The sequence below is a fragment of the Panthera leo genome, chromosome A1 (assembly GCF_018350215.1).
Source record: "Panthera leo isolate Ple1 chromosome A1, P.leo_Ple1_pat1.1, whole genome shotgun sequence".
NCBI lineage: Eukaryota > Metazoa > Chordata > Mammalia > Carnivora > Felidae > Panthera > Panthera leo.
The window spans coordinates 15,560,568-15,587,060 of record NC_056679.1 but is presented as its reverse complement, the minus strand read 5'-3'; the positions used below and the strand labels follow the sequence as shown (position 1 = coordinate 15,587,060).

General features: G+C 36.8%; 1 protein-coding gene across 1 annotated transcript in view; it reads left to right on the top strand.

The window, feature by feature from the left end:
• The window catches only part of ALG5 (ALG5 dolichyl-phosphate beta-glucosyltransferase), a 42,892-nt gene that overhangs the window by 4,129 nt on the left and 12,270 nt on the right, over positions 1-26,493 (top strand). The window contains exons 2-7 of the mRNA XM_042954565.1: positions 384-555; positions 955-1,001; positions 3,051-3,119; positions 4,440-4,532; positions 8,912-9,025; positions 22,839-22,898. Coding sequence (XP_042810499.1) covers positions 384-555; positions 955-1,001; positions 3,051-3,119; positions 4,440-4,532; positions 8,912-9,025; positions 22,839-22,898 — 555 coding nt within the window. The remainder of the gene's footprint in view (positions 1-383; positions 556-954; positions 1,002-3,050; positions 3,120-4,439; positions 4,533-8,911; positions 9,026-22,838; positions 22,899-26,493) is intronic.

Here is a 26,493-nt window from a genome sequence, read left to right as displayed (position 1 = left end):
TCACATACAGGCTCCAAGTAAAAATCAGACCTAACTATGTGCTTGCCAGGGGATTGGAGGTTCAGGGCATCATAGACTGCACTTCTAGTGACTGTTCCCTGTTAGATCTAGGACAATGGAGTCCTGGGGATGACAGGTCAGAAGAGACAAAGAGCCTCCTAAGGCATTATTAGTACCTTACCAGTTGAAGAAAGGAAAATAACCAGTGCATAAGTAAGGGATTTGAATTTTGGTGTCATCTCTAGACCATTGTTAATGGACTAAAAACTGAGAGTAAATATTCCACCAAACAAAAAAAATCATGTAAAAGATGTGTTCTCATATAACAAATCGAAAAAAAATGTCAACATAACATAATCTCTTGTTAACATACCTGCTTTTAGATTTCCTTTGTTGCATTTATAACTGCTACAAAAATGCCACATCTCCATCAATATGAAGAAGAGAAGTTCTTCTTAAATGCCAGAGGACAGAAGGAAACTTTGCCCAGCATATGGGACTCACCTACCAAGCAACTCTCTGTTGTTGTGCCTTCATACAATGAAGAAAAACGGTGTAAGCCCGATTTCATTTTTTTGGTCATTTGGGAAGAAAAGGAAATTTAAAGTATGACCTTTATTGTCTTTGCCAGAACATTAACAGATGTGGGCTGTGGTGAGTGCATAGTTGGTAGATGTAGTTCAGAAGAGGGGAAATGAGTAATAGCTGCAGAAGATAGGGTCAGCATCAGAAGTGGTAGGACTGAAGTATTCTGGAGACTAGAGTAGCTAGATGTGAACAGCAGACCTTCCAGATGGGAGCGGCCACTGGAGGAAAGTCCCAGAGGAGCCTATTAGACTATTCAGACTTTTTCCATATGTAAACTGAGTGTTCTGAGGCTTGGTAAATCATTTTCAAAAACAATTTTTCATATATATATATATATATATATATTTTTTTTTTTTTTTCTTTAAGTGCCTGTAATGATGGATGAAGCGCTGGGCTATCTAGAGGAGAGACAGGTATCATGTTTTCTCTTTCAATATGATGTCTCCAATTAAAACCAGACTAGATCACCAACTTGTAGATCCTGGCTAGACCCACGGTGAGAGACAGTGCCAGCCATGGCCGGGGCCGTCAAGGTCACAGGGCCTCCCATGCTCAGCTTGTTGCCTGCCATGGGCTGTCAGCGAGCAAGCCCATCACGTGGCTCACTACCTCCAGTCGCAGGTGGGTGAACCCAGAACAAACCGGAAAGCTGACATTACTTATGTACCCTCCCACCCACTTTTATCTTCTTGCCTGATGGTACATTTAAAGTTGAATGTGGATCTTGAGAAACTTAACAGGTGGCCATGGGGGAAGGGAGGGGAAAAAAATAGTTACAAACAGAGAGGGAGGGAGGCAAACCATAAGAGACTCTTAAATACTGAGAACAAACTGAGGGTGGATGGGGGTGGGGGGGAGGGGAAAGTGGGTGATGGGCATTGAGGAGGGCACCTGTTGCGATGAGCACTGGGTGTTGTATGGAAACCAATTTTACAATATATTTTAAAAAATAATAAAAATAAAAAATAAAACAGCCAAAAAGAAAAAATAAAAAAATTGAGTACATCTGCAGACTCTGTGGCAGCACAGTGCTGTTTTTACTTTTGTGACTTTTTAAAAAGACATTTATTTGAAAAAGGCTTATAATTAGAGTGAAATTATTTTTGTTTTTCTTTATTATTCAGAGGAGTTCCCCTCATTTTCTCTTCTTTCCCTGAATAAAGAGAAGAAAAGTAATACGCGCCCTTGTTTAATAGCATCGGCTGCTGTTGGAATCTCCTTAGAGACTTTAAGGAAACAAATGGGTTTTGTGGCTGGTTCTTTTTTTTTTTTTTTTTTTTTTTTTTTTTTTTTAGAAAATTCCTTGTTTTGATTTACATTGGTTTTATGTTTTCTTTGTAAAAGGAACATAGAAGATTCATTGAAAGAGAGGAGGACATGTTGAAAAATTAAATTTAAAGAAAAGAAGGAGAGAGGGGCGCTTGACTGGCTCAGTCAGTGAAGTGTGCAAATCTTGATCTTGGAGTTGTGAGTTTGAACCCCATGTTGGGTGTAGAGATTACTTAAAAGAAAAAAAAGAAAGAAAAAGGGAGAGAATGGAGCCCTTGTTAAATGTGTGGCTTCTGTCTCTTCTATTACATGTGTTCTTTACACCAACCACATAGACTAGGCGTGGGGTTTTTTTGTTTGTTTGTTTTTTGTTTGTTTTTTTAAATGAGAAAACAGGCCATAATGTAACTTGCCCAAGGTCATAGGTTGTAGCCTGTCTCCAAAGTGCTCAGCACAGCAAGCACGTGGCTGCTCCCACCAGTTTGGTGCAGGGCGACCAGGGCAAGAGCAGGACTCACGGACACTTAGTCAGTGTTTGCTCTCTGCTCTTACCCAGCATCTCTCTTCCTTTTGGTTCTTGGACTTTTTATTTTATGTGACTTGTGCCCTTACATACCACTCTATAACAACTATTATTTATAAGCTTCAAGGACAGCTAAACTATTTTATTGTGGTAGGATTTGGTTAAACTAAATAAATGTCCAGGATTTATATTCCTAGCCTACAGGAAATTGGGAGAAATAGCTACTCAAGTAAACTTAGAGAAAGAAATGAAAGAGCTTGCATCTTGGGTTAGAGGACACGAGAAGTGAAGAAGAAACCCATGAGTTAGTAAGGATTCTTAGCTATTCTTGCCTCCCTCCCCAGCCAAACAAAAGCCAAGCAAATTCATTGCAAATAGCAACACATTACATAGGATGCCCCTGCCAGTACTTGGGAACGGCAAATAGCAGAAGTGCAGCATGAGGCAGGAGTGACGGGCATCTCTGGGAGTCTCTGCTGTGACAGTTGTCTGTTTTTGCTTATTTTTGACTTATGTACCCCCACTGGGTTTAGAGTAAGGATGTATTCTCCAGAGGGAACAAAGACTGAAAAAAAAACCAAACAGTTGTTATTTAAACTCTTTGCAATCTTATCAGAATTCTTGATGGCATTTACGCCAAATTGAGGTATTTTATCTTTGCTTCTTGCAGAAGCAAGATCCCACGTTCACGTATGAGGTGATAGTAGTTGATGATGGCAGCAAAGACCAAACTTCAAAGGTAAGTAAACTTGCTTTGAGGATTGCCAGTGGATAGAAATGTAGAATAATTTAACAAATGTAGAGTCTTATTTCCGGTCATCAGAGAGTGCTAAAGCTGTGCCAGCGCTCTCTGTTGTTACAGTGTGGGTAGTCAAAAAAGCAGAGAGGTTTCACCTATGGAAAGCTGGAAGATAAACCTGCTGTTCTACCACTCCATAAGACCAGGGAAGCTTTGAAGATCATCACATTGGGAGAAAACATGTACAACAACAATTCACCTTGGCCACTGGGACCCTTCTTTGCCTACCAATATATGGTTCCTTTTTTCTTAAGCATCATTTTTTTTCTTTATACTCCACCTTGCCTTACAGTTTCTAAGCAGTCATGCAAATAGGAAGATGCCTTCATATCTGGCGGTGGGTGTCAGATATGTCCTTTGGCATACCTCTATCTGGATTTACCCACAGGAGGTAACAAGTATCTTAGAGTATTATCCTCTCTCATTCCTGCATTCTTAGACCTATAGCTCCTAAGCTGCTAAAAAAAAAAACTAAAAGCTGGTCTGCCAGGAGGGCAAACAGCAGATGAGAATAACTTCACACTCTCTATGGAGATGAGGGTCAAAAGGAGAAGATGTTGGGGCACCTGGCTGGCTCAGTTGGTAGAACATGTGACTCTTGATCTCAGGGTCATGAGTTCAGGCCCCATATTGGGCATGGAGCTTACTTAAAAAATGAGGGGGAGGGCTGTTGATAAAGATAGGTAATATAGAAAGGCGATGTGGAAAAGCAAAGGGCATGGACCATACTACAATGGGTTGATGACTAAATGAGTGATGAAGAGATGTGTGTAGCAAATACAGATCACTGTTTCACGGCTTTGATTGTAAATCAAAAAATAATGGCAGTTGAGTGAAAAGATTTGGGGGAAATATTCCAGGATATGAACAAGTTCTGTGGGGAGTAAGATCAGTTGTTGACATGTAAGTAAGTCATTAAGCAGTAAGCAGCAGGGTCAGGGGGAGGATCACAAGTGTGTACCAGTCGATCAACGCATGGGTTTTATTTTCTCAAGCAGCTCATTAGCATAAATAAAGGAGTCAAAATAAGAGACAGCCACTGCCTCTTCTGTTGTTGCCTCTGCAGGAAGGTGAATTGTGACTTCAACCTAGTGGGTTGAAGGCATTCAACAACTCTGGGCCACTAAAATGTACAGTGTGTATAATCTAGTCAGAAGAACAGTGTAACGGAAATAGCAGTATTTAAGCCAAACTCAGAAACCTGGTTTACTGTCTTAGAATCCAAGTTGATATTATTCTGACTTTTATATAATTTGACAGGTAGCTTTTAAATATTGCCAGAAATACGGAAGCGACAAAGTACGAGTGATCACGCTGGTGAAGAATCGTGGGAAAGGCGGAGCTGTTAGGATGGTAATCCATAGTTTCAGCATTTTAATCTAAAACGTAAACATTTTTTAATAAATTCTTTTGCAGACTAATATGTTTGTTTTCTACAGCTGTCTAATTGAATACCACCATTTCAGGTTAGTGGTGAATTAGTTTTAACAAGAACTTCATATACTTATCTATATATAATGTGATCAAATCTTAAAAATCATGCCATATCTATGATATACTGGGTAATTCAGGAGAATAGGTGTATCTTAATCAAAATTTATAATGTTATCATCTGCCTCTGTGTGTCTTTAATACGGTCACCAGATAATAAGATTATATGATTTTTTTGCAGTTTATAAAATGCTTTGACATATTAAGGTTTACCTATATGAAGACACTGTGCTTAACATGGTACCTGAACTAAGATAAATCTGATGTGGGTCTCTCTTGATGAAATTGGCAGTCTGCTAGAAAAGATGATTATACTGATGAGAGGTACACCTGATGTGTTATAGAAATTCCAAAAGGAATAGGTTACTTTCAGCTGAGGCATGTCAGGTAGAAGTCCAGATACTCTGAAGAAAAACCACAAGTCAAGATATGTGGAAGAAAATCCAAATAGTGTCTTAAATGATTTAGAGGTTTATTTTATTTTGCCCCCCCCCCCCCCATAAAAAGAACTCTAAGTACAAGCATCCAGGGCTTATTCAGCAACCCCACTGTGTCATCAGAAACTCTGCCTCCTAACTTTTCACTCCCTTTTTCCTCATTCACACAAGGTGACTCCTGGAGTACCTGGGAGCCATTACATCCACATTCCAGATAAGAAGGAGAGGGGCAGAGGGCAAAAGACATATGCTGGCTGGCTTGCCCCCTTTTGGGGAACTTTCCTAGAAGCTCCACTTAAAAATTTACTTAATTGTCATTGGCCAGAACAGTGTCCCAAGGCCACCCCTATTTCCAAGGAAGGCTGAGAAATGTTTTTTCCTCACATTTTCACTCCTGACCTGATGAGACATCCATTAGTAAAACAGAAGGAAAGAATAGAGTTTGAGTAGGTAACTATCAGTCTCAAGCACATGTCAAGCAAACTTGACAAAGGAGATACCACTGAAGCCAAGCCTCCAGCAATGGTGAAAACTGGCTTCCACCTGGTTATTCCACTCGACTGGTCATTTTCAGCTGGACAGTAAATTAGCCACTTCAACATAATTATCACATTTAACCCTCCTCATATTGTCTCAAGAGTTAGGTCCTATTTTTCAATTACGTAGTTGAGGGAAGTGACACATAGTAAAGCAACTTACTCAAGGTCACATGGTTATTAATAGTCAGAATGAAGATTTAGATTAGGTTAGTACCCTGAAATCCATGCTCTTAACCTAACATCTCTGTTAGTGTGTGGGAAATGTTGAGAGAAGAGCAGCAAGACAGAATTCAGAACTCTTGGAATACGTACTAGGAACAGTGAGCTTGCTCTGACTAGGTCATAAGCCATGCAAAGAGGAGAAAAAGAAAATAGGGTTGGTGTAATATCATGGTGGCCTTTAAATCCATCCATTCACTTATTAGAGATACTTAGATGAAAGACAACCATCCTATCCTTAAAGACACCATACTTTAATAGTGTTGTAACGCCATAATAGAATGGCGCCACTTTCCAGCTGGGAGGAACAGCAGCAGAGACTTCCCATAGGAGGTAAATTCTGCACAGGATCTTCAAGGAAGACTAGAAATTCTGTCCAGGCAAAAGTTGGGGCAGGAAGCTTGCAGAGGAGGGACGTGACCAAAGGTATGAGAGAAAGCGCCACAATCAGGAACTGCTAGTGGTACACGTGGGTTGACTTTGTAGGAGTAAGTTCAAGGGGGTAGGTGGGTTCATATCCTGAACTTTTAGGGTAGGGACTTTTAGGCTTTCACCTTTGACAGAGTGACAGTAGCCAGCACAGTAGTGTAAGCAAGGTACAAGTGGATTGTTAATTTGGATTATGATGGTGATGCAGCATCAGAAGAGGAGAGACCAGTATGGTAGGGGTGGAGGGCAAAAATGAGGTAGAATTGTATCAGGTGATCAGGGAGAGGAATAAGTTACCTAAGACCTTGGAGGAGGCCAAGGAGAAGGAGAATGCCATAGAAGGAATGAAACACTGGAGAAGGAGCTGATTTAAAAGACAACTTTAATTGAGTTTGAGCCATATTAAGGTTGAGATACCATGTAGTGGTATCCAGAATAGCCTGGTAGAGAAGATGTGAGTGAGTAATCCACATGCATCAGATGATAGTTGAACTCAACCATTAAGTTGGCAAGGAAGAAGGAATAGAGAAAAAGGACAGCTGGAAACCAAGCCTTGGGGAAATGCGGCTCATGAGGAAGAACAGTGCAAGCAGTGAGAAGGGATAGGGCGTGATTGAATGGACAGGAATGGGAAGTGCTAGGATAGACTACCTTTTCAAGAAGTTTGGTGGTGAAGTGAAGGCCATTGTCGGTAGAGTGGAGAATAGCCAGCATTGAAGAACCTCCTTTAAAAAATAAAATAATATGGGTGTCTTGGTGGCTGAGTTGGTTGAGTGTCTGACTCTTAACTTCTGCTCAGGTCATGATCCCAGGATCATGAGATCAAGTCCCGTGTTAAGCTCTGTGCTGAGTGTAGAGCCTGCTTGAGATTCTCTCTCTCTGTCTCTCTCTCTCTCTCTCTCTCTCTCTCTCCCTCTCCCTCTCCCCCTCCTTCCCTCCTCCCCCCTCCCTCTCTCTTTCCCTCCTCCCTCCCTCTCTCCCTCACTCTCTCTCTCCTTCTCTCCCTGCCTCCCTTTCCCCCCCCTGCTCCCCCACCTCTCTCCCCTGGTCATGCTCTCGCTCTTTCTCTAAAATAAAAATTTTTTTAAAAGATAAAATAATAAAGTGGACTAAACAAGATTTAAAGCCAAAGACATTTTCCATAATGTTAAATAATTACCTCCAGTTCACCCTTAACATGTATTGCTGAAATAGTCCTTTGTTGTTTTTTTTCAGGTTTTTTTTGTCCAGATGTTAAACAAAACATTTTTATTCTGCCTTTTCACCTGTATTCTTTTTTTTTTTTTTTTCTTTTTGAGAGAGCGAGAGAGAAAAAAGAGAGTGCGAGCAGGGGAGAGGGAGAGAGAGGGAGAGAGAGGGAGAGAATCTTAAGCAGGCTCCACACTTAGCACAGAGCCTGACTCAGAGCTCGGTCCCACAACCCAGGAATCATGACCTAAGCAGAAATCAAGAGTGGGATGCTCAAAAGACTCAACTACCCAAGCCCCCTTACCTGTATTCTAACTGGTATGACTAAAAAAAAATTACAGAAACTAATTAGTGGGCTTATCCCATAGAATAAATGATCAAAGTTTTGTCTACGTTTGTGTATATCTTATCCATATTCACATACTGTTAAGTAATATCAGAAGCTATATTTCTCCTGTATCAAGCCATACATATATTTATACTTAAGAAACAATGAATTCACTCAAATGGACCATGAATTAAGAGTTGATGTGTAGTTTGTTTCCATGTGAAATGTACACTGATAGAGCCATATTTTGCACAAAAGGCCAACTGATTCAGTATTGAGAGGCATTATTTTGCTAAGTGTCAGATGATTCAAATAACATAAAATAGTATTTGGATATATCCATGCTTCCCAAATTTTAGTGACATTCCATATTTCTTTGTTCAACAATTAATTTAAACTGCTTTAGATTCCATAATAAAGAATACTGGGGTGCCTGGGTGGCTCAGTCTGTTAAGCCTCCGACTTTGGCTCAAGTCATGATCTCATGGTTGGTGGGTTCAAGCCCCGTGTCAGGCTCTGTGCTGACAGCCCAGAGCCTGGAGCCTGCTTTAGATTCTGTGTCTTCCTCTCTGTCTGCCCCTGGCCTGCTCATGATCTGTCTCTCAAAAATAAATAAACATTCAAAAAAACAAAGAATACTAAAGATCTGTCTGATGGTGGGTTTCACAGCAAGTCTGTATATATTGTATTTGTTCAATCCACTCATAAATATGTTCTTCATATGCTGTCCTAAAGTAGCTCCTGATATGCACACAACGCATATATAACATATATGATAGATATTTTACTTTTGTTCTTACTGATGTGGGATATCTTTTATTCATCCAAATCTATATTCCTATCATGAAATATTCCAAAGTAATAGTGGTAGGACCTCACAAAGTTTTTAAAATCATGAACTAGGCATTAGATACATTTGGAAGAATCTTATCAATGTAATTTGTTTTCAGGGAACTTTGGCATCCTGCCATTTCACACCTAGTATTAGATATGAGATTATCTAATATTAGTTATCTTAAGTCAAGCAGAACAAACTGATATGTCATTGGATTTAGCCTTAATTTTAAGCAACTTTCTTTTAATTCAAATGTTTAAATACAGGGTATATTCAGTTCTCGAGGAGAAAAGATCCTTATGGCAGATGCTGATGGAGCCACAAAGTTTCCAGATGTTGAGAAATTAGAAAAGGGACTGAATGATCTACAGCCTTGGCCTGTGAGTATGAGAATATAGATTAAATAATCTTCAGTCAAGAACACGGGGAGTCTAAAGTAACATTAAAATGGAATTTACGGGAGTGCCTAGGTGGCTCAGTTGGTTAAGGACCCCGACTCTTTCCTTTTTTTTTTTTTTTTTTTTTTTTAACCTTTGTTTATTTTTGAGACAGAGAGAGACAGAGCATGAATGGGGGAGGGTCAGAGAGAGGGAGATACAGAATCTGAAACAGGCTCCAGGCTCTGAGCTGTCAGCACAGAGCCCGATGCGGGGCTCGAACTCACGGACCGTGAGATCATGACCTGAGCCGAAGTCGGGCGCTTCACCGACTGAGCCACCCAGGCGCCCCAAGGACCCCGACTCTTGATCTCAGGGTTGTGAGTTCAAGCCCCATGCTGGGTGTGAAGCCTACTTAAAAAAAAAAAAAAAAATGGAATTTACATATAAGTTTAAAAACTGGTGGTTTTTTTTGTGTGTGAAATTCTTGTATACGGTCCCACAGAAAAGCTAATCATTTTATTATAAACATTCACTGATGGTCTGAGATTTACTTAACAATTACTTATTTAATATTCTGGCCATATCACTCCATTTTCAATCCCTTCTATCAGAGTTTTAATACTTATTATCTATATATTCAGCTAAGGCTTTTATTTAAAAGCATAGATGGAGCCTCCCCTGTAAAGATGTGAAATGAAACTGGATCACAGAGACTTGGTTTTGATGAAACAGACCTAAGCAGGAACCACTCAGTAAAGATCGTGTGCACCTTCATGACATAGTTTCAAAAAGCAGAGATAGACTTTTATTTAGCATTTGAGATTCATCCATATTGCTAAGTTTATCAATAATTTGTTCCTTTTAATTGCCCAGCAGTATTCCATTGCTTGGGTGTATGACAGTTTGTTTATCCATTCAACTGTTGAAGGACATTTAGGTTGTTTCCAGCATTTGGCAATGACGAATAAAGCAGGTATCAACGTTTCATTAAAAAAAAAAAAAGCAGAAGTTAAAGAAAGAAAACTCCTGGTGCCATTTCCACTCTTTAAAGGCCATTTAGATATATTGAAAAAAAAAAAAATCTATCTATCTATATAGATAGATAGATAGATAGATAGAAAAAAATAAATAAAAATAAAGGCCATTTAGAGAAAGACGAATTTACCAAATTCTGAGCTTTTTACCAAATAGTCCCAACCTGGAAAGAATCAGACTGAGACATTGAATAAGCACCCTGGGACAACATTAAACAGTACACCTACCTGCTATCACACAGTATCCCAGGATTTCAATCGCAGCAAGAAGAACTGCTAGGCTTGCCAGTTTCAGGGCTTCAAGCTAAGTTAGGGCACAGGTCCATGTGATTACATCCATTCCTCAGTGGAGTGTATCCTCGTACAGGACATGGCAAAATCTCACAATAACAAAGAACCCATATAACCCACCAAAGCCACACTGAGCTCTAAGGGAGCTCCCTCCTTCCCCCAGGTGTAATATTCAGGCCTTGAAACTCTAGTTCAGAGGGGAAAACCAGGGGCTACCAAAGGTAGAAGTACAGGTTTCCCCTGCTATCCAGAAGCAGAGTGTTCTCATTCGTAAGCCCAGATGGCATAAAGCAAAGAAGCAATTACCATTACTTCATGTGGAAAATTTCTTTGAATGTTCCCTGACCCAAAAAATAACCTCCCTTAGGCTTTTCTGACACCTTAAGACACAGCTACTGTGTCTTTTATAAAAGCAACATACATGGCCTAACAAGAACTTTTGAAAAGCGGGGGCTACCTGTGTATCAAGGAAAATTCCCTTGTACTGTACAAGTGCTACCCATGTTAGTCACGACAAAATGAAATAAATGTCAGCTATACCAACATATTACTATAGAAAAAAAAAAGTTTCATACCAAAGTATTTTTGCTGAACAAATAATGAAAATAATTCAGCAACACAGGCGTTCGAAAGAGTGAGGACAAAACAACAGAATGATGTTAAAAGAGACATCACAGAAAATTTTCATAAATTTAATACCCTCATGATTGTCAAGAGGATTGTCCTAGTTCTCCCCAGTTCTCCCCTAGTCCTTCCCAGAGAACTGACAAAGATTTGGTAAATGTTTCTAATGCATTATGCCTCTAGCTTGGGGGAGCCATGAGTGGGAGGGAGGATGGGAGATGTCAGGTTGTTTGCAGCTGACTTTGTGTCATTCTACGTAGGGCAAAGAAAAATTAAATAATTTAGCCAAAGTTAGAGGGTGAACCAAACAATAAACAGGAGAAAAATCTGAACCTTCTGTGAATCCCAATTCCCTTTATACAACTCTGAAAAGGAAAGGAGTTCTGATGCCATCCTTTTCATTATCATAAGCTAATTTACTGCATTGTTACTGTAAATATTGAGTTTTAAAGAATGAAAGCATTTGATGATGATTAAACTTTTACTTCACAGCCTTGGTCTACAGCACCTCACAATATGTCTGATTATTTAAGAGTGTATCACAATTCACTTGAATGAATTTGAACTCAGTTTATTAAGAATTTTAATCAATATGCATCATATATCTCTTTTTGAAGGAGGCAGAGAAGTGACAAAGTTCTAAAATCCACTGTCTGGATCAACTCAGTAATAATTATTTTTGAATTGGGATGCTCTCTACTCATAATTATGACAAAACTCATAAACAGTCGGGCATTACTCAGAAAACTGGTACTCTGAAGCTAACATTCATAGAGGAATTAGAAGAAATCTTAATTATCTAATTCAGAGGTTGGCAGACCTCTTCTGTAAAGGCCCACAGAGTGAATATTTTCAGCTTCAAAGCCATACAGTGTCTGTTGCTACTCAACCCTGACTGTAGCACAAAAGCAGACCTAGATAATAGATAATTGAATGACCATGCCTGTGTTCCAATAAAACTTTATTTACAAAACCAAGCAGCAGGCCAGATTTGGGCCACAGCCTATAGATTACAGACCCTTGGGCTAATTCAGTCATTTATCTAGTATTGGAAACTTTTTATAATTACCAAGTGATCTTTTAGTCTTTGCTTGCATAGCTGTAGTGATGCCCAAGCAGCCCATGTATCTCAACTCAGTTACAGAGTTCCTTTTTGCATTAAATGCAAATATGCCTCCTTTTGATATCCCCTTTGGTTGGTTCTGTTTTTCATAGCTACACAAAATAGTCTACTTCTCCTTTGTGACAGCCTTTTAGAGAGTTAAAGCGATTTCCATGTGTCTTCTCTATTCTAAGCTGTCAATAGTTCTTCCAGTTTTCAAACAGCATATTTCTTTTTGTTATCATCCTGGTCATTTTCCATTGAAGATGCTTCAGTTAGCATGGATCTGGTTATACTGCATTTACATTGTTACCTCATAGCTAACTCTTTCATATGCAGTGCCATTGCCATTGAACCTTGTCTCCCTATCCTCAAACTGGCACAGTTATTTTTGTTTCTGTGTTTCTTTTGCCTTGTTTTATTTAGGAACAGAAGTGTGGATCTTTATTAAACATCAGCATATTTGATTTCTGTTTCTTAGGGTGTAGGGCTTTTTTTCCATCTTTAATGAAATTGCCGTTCCCTTCTCAATTCATTTAAGTCACAAATCTGATAAGCGTGGCTTGCGTATATTCCCTTGAGCACAAATAAAAATTGACTAGAATTTTCAGAACTAGTTCTGAAAATAATGAAACAAGAACATGGGTTTCAAAGTAGTGAAGTCCTGTTATGACCACATGACTAACCCACTAGATACTAGATACTAACTAGTATCTAGTCCTGTTATGACCACATGACTAACCCACTAGATACTAACCCACTAGTACTAATCTACTAGGCAGTAGTTAAATGTCTTTTACAGCATTGTGTTGACTCTCTGGAACATTTGTAATGGCTTCTAATGTTTTTTCAGTTGATTTTATTTTTAATTGCAACAAAAAGAAATTAACTACTATTTTGTACTTCTAATTCCTCTTAGAGTTCTGGTCAGATTATTCTTAATGAATTTAGAGAAGTTGCTTGCAATTTCTTCTCTGAAGAAGGTCTTTTAAGGTTTTAAATTAAATATATGTAATTTAGGTAGAGTTTTGTGTAATACACAAATAAAATAGGATTTACATTTAGTTCCAAATACTTTATCTGTATATCTTTTTTCTTTAAGTGCAAAGCTTTTATCCTAGCTTTTCAATTTCTTTTTTTTTCCCTTTTTTTAAAAATTTTATTATTTTTTTTAATTTACATCCAAATTAGTTAGCATATAGTGCAACAGTGATTTCAGGAATAGATTTCTTAATGCCCCTTACCCATTTATCCCATCCCCCCTCCCACAACCCCTCCAATAACCCTCTGTTTGTTCTCCATATTTAAGAGTCTCTTACGTTCTGTCCCCCTCCCTGTTTTTATATTATTTTTGTTTCCCTTCCCATATGTTCATCTGTTTTGTCTCTTAAAGTCCTCATATGAGTGAAGTCATATGATATTTGTCTTTCTCTGACTGACTAATTTCGCTTAGCATAATACCCTCCAGTTCCATCCACATAGTTGCAAATGGCAAGATTTCATTCTTTTTGATTGCTGAGTAATACTCCATCGTGTGTGTGTGTGTGTGTGTGTGTGTGTGTGTGTATACACATCACATCTTCTTTAGCCATTCATCCATCGATGGACATTGGGATCTTTCCATACTTTGTTGATAGTGCTGTCAACATTGGGGTGCATGTGTCCCTTCGAAACAGCACACCTGTATCCCTTGGATAAATACCTAGTAATGCAATTGCTGGGTCATAGGGTAGTTGTATTTTTAATTTTTTGAGGAACCTCCATACTGTTTTCCAGAGTGGCTGCACCAGTTTGCATTCCCACCAGCAATGCAAAAGAGATCCTCTTTCTCCCCATCCTCGCCAACATCTGTTGTTGCCTGAGTTATTACTGTTAGTCATTCTGACAGGTGTAAGGTGGTATCTCATTGTGGTTTTGATTTATATTTCCCTGATGATGAGTGATATTGAACATTTTTTTCATGTGTCAGTTGGCCATCTGGATGTCTTCTTTGGAGAAGTGTCTATTCATGTCTTTTGCCCATTTCTTCACTGGATTATTTGTTTTTTGGGTATTGACTTTGAGAAGTTCTTTATAGATTTTGGATACTAACCCTTTATCTGATATGTCGTTTGCAAATATCTTCTCCCATTCTGTTGCTTGCCTTTTAGTTTTGCTGATTGTCTCCTTTGCTGTGCAGAAGCTTTTTATTTTGATGAGGTCCCAGTAGTTCATTTTTGTTTTTGTTTCCCTTGCCTCAGAGACGTGTTGAGTTAGAAGTTGCTGCGGCCAAGATGAAAGAGGTTTTTGCCTGCTTTGTCCTCGAGGATTCTGATGGCTTCTTGTCTTACATTTAGGTCTTTCACCCATTTTGAGTTTATTTTTGTGTATGGTGTAAGAAAGTGGCCAGGTTCATTTTTCTGCCTGTCACTGTCCAGTTTTCCCAGCACCACTTGCTGAAGAGACTGTCTTTACTCCATTGGATAATCTTTCCTGCTTTGTCAAAGATTAGTTGGCCATATGTTTGTGGGTCCATATCTGGGTTCTGGGTTCTGTTCCATTGATCTGAGTGTCTGTTCTTGTGCCAGCACCAGACTGTCTTGATGATTAAAGCTTTGTAGTATAGCTTGAAGTCTGGGATTGTGATGCCTCCTGCTTTGGTTTTCTTTTTCAAGATTGCTTGGCTATTCGGCGCCAGCTTTTCAATTTCTTAACCAGTAATTATGTTACCTCTTTTAATAAAATATGCTTGGGTTTGCAATAATTTTTCTAAGCCAAAATATATGATGATCACTTGTTTAGTTGCTTAACTGTTCACAATAGAATCAAAACTTCCTGAACAGGTAAAATAGATGACAAAAAGTCTGCATTCTATTAACCATAGAGTCATTCCTCAGGCCATGACTTGGATCTTAAATTCTCATTTAGACACAGTTTCAACAAACTTAGTTTTTAGGTTTTGAAGGGCACAAATGATTAAAGGTAACATGTGAAAGAGATATGGAGTAAAACTGCATTGACAAAAACTGTAGGGGCAGATATTAACCACCACCACCGCCACCACCCCACACCCAAACACACCCTTCAGTCTGGAGCAATTGCTACCTAGTGGCCCTGAATGTTCCTTTGTCTTCAATTCAGTAGTCCTGGGCCAAAATGTGGGTTTGGTACACTAAAACTTCATATATGTATACATGGTTTGGCTTTTTCCTTAAACAGGAACGTGACAATTATTATTTCCTTTTTTTTTTTTTTTTTTTTTTTGTGACCATGGGCAGGTTCAAGAGCCTGTTATGTTTGTGTCACCCTCTCAGATGACCAAGCATGCAAAAGAGATCCCTGAACTTCCCAAATCATTTGTTTTATAGACCCAGCATTCTGGTGAGATCTTTTTGAAAATCAAACAAGGGAGAAAAGAAAAATTAAGAAGATAGTTTTGAAAATGTAAAAAGAGGAAGAGTATATGTAATTGACCTTTCAGGACAGTCTGTCTCAGCAGATCACAAAGTATGTTTCCCACACCTTTGAAGGACAAGAGCTGCCTATCAAAGCAGGTATATAATGCCAACCAACCTGGTTTGAAAGTGGGTATCTCTTAAGTACAGAGAAAGCAAAACTTTTTCTCCAGAGGACCAGAGGGTAAATATTTTAGGCTCCGTAGACCACATGTGGTCCCTGTTGCAATACTCTTTTTTTTAACAACACTTGAAAAATCATTCTTGGTCATAGGTCATGAAAAAACAGGCAGCAGGCTGTTTTTGGCCCACAAATCATGGTTTGCCAACCTTGTTCTAGAAGATTGAAATCTTGATGTTAACCATAATTTTTGCTGACCACATAAAATTTTCATAAATTTAATATCCTCATGATTGTCAAGAGAAGATATCCTAATTTAAAAGGAGGAAAATAATTAGGCATCTTTTGTTGCCAAATTTATTTGTTGAATGTGCAGTTTGATACAGTATTTTTATAGAACAAGTTAAAAGTAAGAATCAAAGGTTTGGGTGCCTAGGAGGCTCAAGCCAACTCTTGATTTTGGCTTGGGTCACGGTCTCCCGGTTCATCGGTTTGAGCCCTGAATCAAGTTCCAAAGTGGCAGTGTGGAGCCTGCATGGGATTCTCTGTCTCCCTCTCTTTCTGCCCTTCCTCCATTCATGCTCTCTCTCTTTCAAAATAAATAAATAAAATAAAAAAAAAAAATCAAGGAGTGCCTGGGTGGCTCAGTAGGTTCAGCGTCTGACTTCAGCTCAGGTCATGATCTCATGGCCCAGGAGTTTGAGCCCGTGTCAGGCTCTGTGCTGACAGGTTGGACCCTGAAGCCTGCTTCGGATTCTGTGTCTCCCTCTCTCTCTGCCCCTTTCCCACTCACACTGTGTCTCTTCCTCTCAAAAATAAATAAACATTGAAAAAAAAAATTTTTTAATAATAATCGAAAGGTTTAAATAATTCACATCCATTGATCCAGTAATACATATCTCTTAACCCAGCTTTGAGAAACTTAAGGAAATAATTAAGAATGTGTATAAAAACAAATTTTCAAGGATTTTTGCTTATTTTTTATTATAGCAGTGTTTTTTAAAGAGAAGGAAAACTTAGAAACAATTTTAAGTGTTCAATATTACTTTACACAGGTTAAATTCATTATAATAAAGGATGCTATTCATTGTATACAACTAGGTGAAAAAAATTTTTTTGAGACAGAGCATGAGCATGTGCCCAAGTGCGGGAGGGGCAAAAGGAGAGGGAAAAAGAGAGAATCTTCAGCAGGCCCCACGCTCGGTGCAGAGCCTGATGCGGACTCCATCTCAGGACCATGAGGTCATGACCTGAGGTGAAATCAAGAGTCAGATACTTAACCCACTGAGCCACCCAGCCACCCCCAAAAAATAAATTTTAAACATCTGGATATATATATAGATAGCTAGAGTTATATCTAGTTACCTACCTATGGAATTGTCTGTGGATAGTGGAATTATGGATATCTTTTCAAATTTTTATATTTCTTTAATTTTATTGTTTATTTTTAACAATGAAACTTTATTGCTTTTGAGGAAAATGGGTATAGGATTTTTTAAATTTTTTAATAAATACAAATTTTTCTAAACTCAGTACTTTGCTTTATATGCTAAGTTTTCCATTTCTACCCATATTGGATGAATACGACTGATTTCATCATAAATTGTTTCAACTTCATTTCTATATATCTATCTCACTTGGAGTCACGTTTGCCTCATGGAGTACCTGTGCCAATTTCCATTTCCACTTCAGTAGGTTTCTTAATTTTGGGTTCAGAATTCAAATGCACCTAGGTTCAGATTCCATGTGACCTTGGACAAGTTAATCCATCCACCTCATTTTCCTCACCACTGACATATGGACAGTGAGCCTATGGACAGTGATGGTCAGTGGGCTTTGCACTGACATCTCAGAGCCTGCTTGGAATTCTCTCTCCCATTATCTCTGCCCCTTCTCCACTCCCTCCCTTTCTCTCTCTCTCTCTCTCTCTCTCTCTCTCTCTCTCTCAAAGAAATGAACATTTAATTTAAAAAAAGGAATAAATCCTGAGGTGATGATTAAAATGTTTTAAAATGCGTGTCAAGTGTTTATCATTATGTCGAGCCCTCAATAACCATCATCTCTAATTATAAACGTTAGCCCTTATGCTTAATTCTCAGAGCTAATTCTAATGTTACTGTTTATAATTGTTAGTATAAATTAGATCTACCTAGTTCTTCAATTCTATTCTTCTAGTCTATTCCTTTTCCCCAGTGAATCGTGAGAAAATACTTAAATGGAAAAGTATCAGAGTTCTGATTAAACGTTTCTTTCTAGAAGACAATATGGTACCAATTTACCACTTTTAAAATCTAGCTGTAATATTTCAGTGACTGAAATATTCATTTTTTTCAATACTACAAGAAAATTAGTGATACTCTGAAAAAGGCATAAAGGAAAGAGACTCCATGTTTACATACATTGTCTAATATGAGCAGTTTTTAAAACAAGACTATCTTTTCCTGAAGAATAACTAACTGTTCTAAAAGCCGTTTAGATGAATTCCTTGCGATAGTGACATTAGTACCAGGGATTCAGTTCTCACACCAGAACTGAAGATAAACAAAATTCTCTTAAAAGCTTTTAGGAGATTTTAAATGAAAGCTTTTGGTTTTTATTTGTTTTTGTTTAATTAAATGGCATTCTAATTCTATTTAGTCTCTGAAAGGTGGGAGGAGGTCCGTTTGTTTTGTTTTGTTTTTTCCTATTGCTTGGTAACATTACTGTTCTTTTTGGATTTAAAGTTGAAGTTTATTTGCCATATACTATTTGAACTTTTTATATAGGTCTTCTTTAAGAAAAGCATTCTCAGGTTACCTGGGTGGCTCAGTCAGTTGGGCATCCGACTCTTGATTTTGGCTCAGGTCATGATCCCAGGGTTGTGAGATTGAGCCCTGTGTCAGGCTCTGCACTAAGCATGGAGCCTGCTTAAGATTCTCTCTCTCGCTCACTCTCTTTCTCTCTCTTCCTACCCCTCTCCCCTGCTCATGCTCTCTCTAAAACATACACATGTACATACATACGTAAGTAAAAATAAAATAAAGAAAAGCATTTCTCTCCCTTCCTGAGGAAAGTACCTCTGCCAGAAAAAGAAGGGAAGAAATTATTCCTACTACTAAATAGTAGGCGAAATATATAACAGATAATTTTCAAAAGAAAATATGGCCAGTAAAATTTCCCAAAGTTTACCTTTTCATTAAAAAGGAAATTAGGGGTGCCTGGGTGGCTCATTCAGTTAAGCATCTGATTATTGATATTGGCTCAGGGTGTGACTTTGCAGTTGTAAGATCAAGCTCTGCATTGAGCTTTGCACTGACATCTCAGAGCCTGCTTGGAATTCTCTCTCCCCCACTCTCTCTGCCCCTCCTCCACTCCCTCCCTTTCTCTCTCTCTCTCTCTCTCTCTCTCTCTCTCTCTCAAATAAATATTTAATTTAAAAAAAGAAAAGGAAATTAGATCACAAAGGGTTATATTTTTCCCTTTTAAAATTAGCAAATTTAAAATGAGAATAATTAGAACTGGCAAGGATTGGATGAGGTAATCAATATTATACCCATTTAGTGGGAATATGAAGAGCTTTTTAAAGAATAATTTGGCTCATATATATTTAAAACATTCATACTTTCAACTTAGTATTCTATTTGTATGACTTTTTCCAAAGAAGGAAATCCAAAATACAATTAGAGTTTTATATTCAAAGATGTTCTTTTGAGCCCTTTTCTGAAAAACATGAAATTAGAAATAGTCAACACATACACAAACAGTGAAAGTATGGTAAATCTCTATGGTGAAATATAATACTGCCCTTGCCCTTGACACAAAAAAGAAAGATGGTGACATGCAACACTGCTATGATAAGTTCTTGAAAAGTAAACTTGAATTTTATCAAGCTTCTAACCCAAAAAACCAGTTTACAGGGAACACTGGGAACAGAGGAACATGATAAATGTCACCAGTGTGGATACAATCAACAAAATCCAAAACCTGGGTAAGTCTACAAGACAAGTTACATAGTTTCTTCAACAAATAAGTATAAGAAAAAAAAAGTAGGGGGAACCCACAGGTAAAAGAAATAGCAGCCAATTTGTTGAGTGGGGTAGTGATGAGGGGCTGTAGAAGAAGCAAGGTTGGCCATGTATTGGGTTTTTTTTTTTTTAATTTTTTGTAATGTATTGATAATTGTTGAACCACATTGTGGGTACATGAGGGCTTCATTTTCCAATTCTCTCTACTTTTATGCAAAACAGTGAACTTGAACATAAGAAATTTTTGGATTATTTTAAATGGAAAAGAACATGACATATAGGTGAATTTCAGCTATGGTTTTAAATGCAGAGAAAAAAAGAATACAAGGAAATATATGAAATACTATCAGTGGCTGCTTTTAGGTAGTGAGATTATACATGACTTTTCCCTTTATAATAAAGTTTTACTATGTGTAAGTTTATGGGCTTGACAATTTTTTTTTTTTCAATATGCACTTTTTTGTTTATTTTGGTGAATGGTTTAAAGGTCAAATGGTATAAGAAGAAAACAGTGAAAGGAGGCCCAAGCTTCATTGCTCAGCTTAGTCACTTAGTTACTCTCAGAAGTAACCAGTATTATTTATTTCTTGCATATCCATCTGGAAGATGCTATAAGTATTCTTTATTTAAAAATGCAGATTGTAACACTATTACTGTTCTGTTGTTTCCACTTAATGATGTACCTTGGAGACTGAGCCACATTTATATAGCAGAGTGCTTCCTCATGCTTGCACAATATCATAACTAATGCCTTTGGATAGACCTACAGGATTGCTTTGCTGCTAGAAGCAATACTGAAATGATTAACCCTGAATGAAAGTCCTTTCCCACATATACAAGTTTATTTACAGGAAAATTCCTGGTGGTGGAATTGGTGGGTCAGATTATATGTATATTTGTAGTTTTGATCATTTGTCACATTGCTGCCTGTAGAGTGTGTAGGCACCATATAGTAAATACTGTTCGCCTTGCTCTTAAGTGTGATTGAGGATGTTTTCAATTGTTTAAGAGCAGTTTTCACTTCCTCTTTTATGAACAGTCTGTTCATAGACTTTGCCACTTTTCCAACTGAGTTGGGTACTTTTATAATAGTTTGTAGGAGTACTTTAGCATTTTGGAAGTAATCCTTTTGTCTGTAATATAAATTACCAATATTTCCCCCAATATATTTGTCTTTTAATTTTGAAAATGCTTAGATTTTTGTTAAAATTTAAAAAAAGAATTAAGTTCATTTTAAGACGAGGGGAGGGGCAGAGAGAGAGGGAGAGAGAGAGAATCCCCAGCAGGCTCTGTGCTGTCAGCACAGAGCCCAACGCAGAGATTGATCTCATAAACCATGAGATCATGGCCTGAGCTGAAATCAAGAGTCGGATGCTTAACCAACTGAGCCACCCAGGCGCCCCTCTCTCTACACAGTTTTTTAAAAAAATTGTTGTCAAATTGATCTATCTTTTCTTCTAGATTTTGTGTACTTAATGTTTTCCTTGAGGTCATTTTAAAAATTATTCCTGGGCCGCCTGGGTGGCTCAGTCGGTTGAGTGTCCGACTTCAGCTCAGGTCATGATCTCACAGTTTGTGGGTTCAAGCCCCACATTGGGCTCTGTGCTGACAGTACAGAGCCTGGAGCCTGCTTCAGATTCTGTGTCTTCCTCTCTTTCTGTCCCTCCCCCAGTCATTCTCTCTCTCTCTATCTCAAAAATAAATAAACATTAAAAAAGTTTTTTAATTATTCCTGATACTTTACACTTAAATCTTTGATGTATCTGAAATATATCCTACTTTTCAGTATGAGGCCCAGGTTCAACTTAATTTGGTTTCCAAGTGGCTACCCAGATGCCCCACAGCATTTATCAGTTCAGTTTTTGCCCACTGCTTAAAAACATCATCTTTGTCATATTCTAAATATCCATATTTGTGTGGTGTGTGTGTTTCTGGCTTTTCCTTTCTGGTTCATGGACTCATCTATTCATTTTCTAGTACTGTAGTTTTAATTATTATAGCTTTATAATGTATATTAAATCCTCTAAGGCTAGTCATTCCTCATTCTTAGAATTTTCCTGGTTCTTTTGCTTCTTTATTTTTCAATATTAACTCTAAAAATTAGCTTGTCTGGTTCAATGGAAAATTATTTTGATATTTCTATCAGTATGGTACTAAATTTAAAGATTCATTTTAGGGAGAATTGATTTTTGATACATGTTCTCATCCATGATCATGGTATGCCCTTCTATGTGTTGGATTCTTTGGTTTCCCTTGGTACCATATACATGTTTTCTTTATTTAGATATTGCTACGTTTTTGTAAAGTTTATTTCTAGATTTTCCTTTCTTGACTTTACAAATACTGTCTTCCATTATATTTTCTGATTATTGTTTGTACATATGAAGACTAAAGTATGATATATATTCATTTTGTTCTACTTTTTTAATTCCCTTAATGTTTGTAGTAGTTTTTACTATAGTAGTTGATAATCTTGGATTTTCCAGAAAGTAATGATTATATAGGTATAATCATACCATCTGCAGATACCCTTTTCTTTCTAATACCACTATTTTTCCCTCTAACTATATTGATACAGTGTTTTTAATCAGAAAAATCATTTAAAAATATGAATTTTCAAGTTGTACATGCCCCTGATATGTAGCCCTGAATATTGGCCTCTTAGTAAGTATAATCAGGCTTCTTGAAACTGTACATATTCTGAATACCTTAGTAAACCTTTGAAGATATTTAATGTGACTTAAAAAAAAATCAGTGTCTAAAAAATGAGATACTTGGATTGAAAATAAATGTTTTTATTAATATTTATTTTTAAAAATTTTTGTTTACATTTTAATTAGTTAACATACAGTGCAATATTGGCTTAAGGAGTAGAATTCAATGATTCATCACTTACATACAATACCCAGTGCTCATCACAAGTGTCTCCTTAGTACCCATCTAGCACATCTCCCACCACCTCCCTCCATCAACCCTCAGTTTGTTCTCTGTCGTTAAGAGTCTCTTGTGGTTTGTTTCCCTGTCTCTTTTTTCCCCCCTTCCCATTTGTTCATCTGTTTTGTTTCTTAAATTCCACATGAGTGAAATCATACGGTATATGTCTTTCTCTTGACTTATTTCGCTTAGCGTAATACACATTTGATTATTGATATTCAAATATAATATTCAAATACTGACAAATCATTTTACTGCTTTTTCCTCAGGACCAAATGGCTATTGCATGTGGATCTCGAGCTCACTTGGAAAAAGAATCAATTGCTCAGGTGAGGCTTTACTAACTGGCCTGGATCAGATTTTGTTTTTCTTTTTTTCATACTCATTAGCAAAAAGCAAGCTTTCATGTTTGATTTCATAAAAATGAATTTCTTTTCAAAGGGAAAGAAAATAATTTTTTACTGTGTGAAAGATTAACACATTTAGGAATTGATTATTTTTTTCAGTGAGTTTACAAAAAAGGATGTAGACTTCACTTTGACTTAGGATGCAAGCAGCTTATTTATTTATTTTTTTTTCTTTTTAAGACACAGGAGTCCCCATTCAGTTCTGATATAAGGCAAACTTTTCTAAATGATACAGTTCTGAACCATTCAGCTTACCTTTACTTTTTCTTTTAATGGCACATTTAAGTACATTTAAAGTTTGTTTTTTTCCTTTTTTTTTTTTAACTTTATTCCTCTTAAAAAAGCACTGTATCTTAAAATTTAACAAGTTGTGACTGCCCTCACTAAAGACTTTAAATTCTTCATTTTGTAATTTATATTATTGGGCTACAAAAGTTGGAATAACTTGGGAGGAAAAAATAATAAGGAATTTATTCTGTGCAATTTTAAATTCTTTTTTAATTTTTAAAATTATTTTAATTATTCACTTAAAAATGTGGGCCCAGTGTATCAAGCCCAGTAATTGTCCATTATATTCTTTATGGTTCATCTACTGGAGTCGCCAAATAGATCAAGAATAAAGCAGTATTTTTCAATCCAAGGTCAAAATTATCTGGGGAGGTTTTTTTCTTTGGTTTTAAACATGTGTATTTCTAGGCCAATCCCAGGCACACTGAATAAGACTATAGAAATGAACCAGGAATCTGCATTTTTAACAATTTCCCAGGCCACGCTTACACCCAGAGTTTGAGAACCAGTGGAATAAAAGGTTAAACCTTTCCCTCCCTCAATGATTCTGAAATAACACACAAAGAAATTTTTTTTTTTTTTTTCAAGATATACTGATGGCAGGGTCATAGAACCTCTTAAGAATTATGTTCAGGTATGGAAACCTAGACTCTTCCTAAGAAATAAATTATTTTAATATCTTCAGCATCTAATCCAGTGTTTCGTGTCTCTGTGGACACTCACTGGTTTTAAAAAAGGTAATCTGTTAACCATCGAGGTTATCATACTCCTAGAAATTTAAAATTGAAAGATTGCTTAGAGATTAGCTAGTCTAGCTTCATCAATTTACTGATGCACAGGGGATAAGAAGAGGAAGAGTGTATGTCTAAGATGTTTACATTATTTGTAATTTTATACTTATATAAATTTTATAATTTTATAATTATAAAATAATAGAAACTATAGGGATGCCTGGGTGGTTCAGTTGGTTGAGCATTTGATTCTTGATCTTCACTCAGGACATGATTCCAAGGTTGTGGGATCGAGTCCCATCTCAGGTTCCATGCTGAGTGTAGAACCTGCTTAGGATTCTCTCTCTCTCTCTCTCTCTCTGTCTCTCTCTCTGTCTCTCTCTCTTTCTCCCTCTGCCCTTCTCCACCTCTTTCTCTCTTTCCCTAAAATAGAAAAAATAAAAAATAAAACCTAATACTTGATATCTAAAAACAAAAAAGAAATGATAAAATGCTAAATTCCAACAATAGAAAATACAGATATTTTCCTGGATGAAATATGCAGCCAATAAAACAGATGATCATGCAGGCTATATAATAATATGAGAAAATATCCAAAATATTAGGTTATATGAAGAAAAAAGAGTACAATGTTATAAATATTGCATAATTGTTTATGTAAAAATTATCTGTATAAACAAAAACACTTAATGAGACCAGGCTGATATTAAATTAATGATTTTATGTTTATTTTTTTCCTTTTTAAAAAATGTAGAAAAGTAGAAAGGATAATGTATTTGAAGGAAAAAAGATTTGGAAAAATAGGAAGCAAGAGAGTAATTAAGAAGCTAGTGAAGGCAAGAGAGAGTGTGTTCATATGCCCATATGTTCTGTGTAACAGTTATAACAGGGATGTTTATATTGTCTGGGTATTCTTGCATTTATTATTTTTAAAAGATTCAAAATAGAATCCATTGGTGTTTATTTGATGTCCTTAGAATTTCTTCAAAGAGTCTTGGCTTACATCTGGGACTTCTTTGAACTTATTTTAAGATAATAAAAGTACCAGTCAGCTTTAAATTCCACCTGAATTCCTTGTTTACATTTCATCAGCATTAGAGAGAATATTGTTAATAATGAAGTAGTGAATGTCTTTTTCCTTCATATTTTTAAATGTCTATTTCAGAAGTTCGTATAATGTTATTCTATGACTGTTAGTTTTATGTAACTAAGTCCGTTGCATAATATATTTTTAGATGTCTTATAAATTGTAAGATATTTTGCAAAGTTAAAATAAAAATTAAAGGGAGATCCTCTTGTTTGTATGTTAGGAATCAAATAAGTTAAGTTCTTCATATGAAGTCCATGTGTTTCTGTTTTTTTAAAAATAACCATTATCCTTAAACAAACAAAAATGTTCTATTAACATCCAAGCAAGAGTGGCCATGAATATTTCCATTTGGTAACCAGTAAGTTCACCTAAGTCACATTCAAGATCATTCAAGGAAAATAGTTTATAGTCATTATTATTATTTTTTTTTTTTTACCTTGTGATTTTAATTTTTCTATCTTTCAGTTTCTATTTGTTCCTTTTGTAAGCATAAGTGCTCTTTTGGAGGTTTAATCAGTCAACCAGTATTTATTGGAAATATTTTATGTGAAAGGCTCTGAGCAAGCTGTTATGAGATTACCCAAGTATTTTAAGATGAGGTTTCTGCCCTATCTGCTTAGAGAGGTAAGACCTGTTTACATCAGAACATAACTAATGATTCTAGGTGATAAGTGAGAAGTGATAGATCCTTCCAAAAAGTTTGTTTTACAGTTGACAAACATTTTGCAAAACTGCTCCAAAGTGGTAACTGATTTATATTTCCATTAGCGGAATAATCCCATTGCTCCACATCCTAACGAAAGATTTAATGCTATGATTCCTTTTAATGCTTGCCAGTTGGATGGGTATAACATGGTATCACGCTATGGTTAAAATTTGGTTTTATTGGTTGCTAATGAGAATGACCATTGTTTTATATGTTCAGAGGGCTCTCTTGTGTCCTTTTCTGTGAGCTGCTCTTATGCTCTTTCCAATTTGCTTTAGTACTCTTTTCACTTTTTATTTCTAGAGAGTTCTAAAATTTTATCTAATGTAGAAAGAATGGAGACTAATCATTTTCAGTTATTTGCACAGCAGCTATTTTGTTCCACTGTGTTATTTCACTTTTTTTTCCTTTGTAATGTGAAATATAATAAAAACACAGAGAAGTACGTACACACAAACACACACACACTTAAAAAAATGTTTCACATACCTTATAGATAAGTGTTTTATTCTTTTTCCCTTCCTGCCCTGTTTAATACACAAATGAAACTGCAGTTAGGATGTAAAGTGAGCTCCCAAGCTTTCTTCCTTTATTAAAAACATTTATTGAGTTCCTGTTACTGTCTGTGCCAAACACTTGGCTAAAGGCTTTAATCTTATCTCATTTAATCTTTACAGTAACTTTGTGAGGTGGGCATTTTCG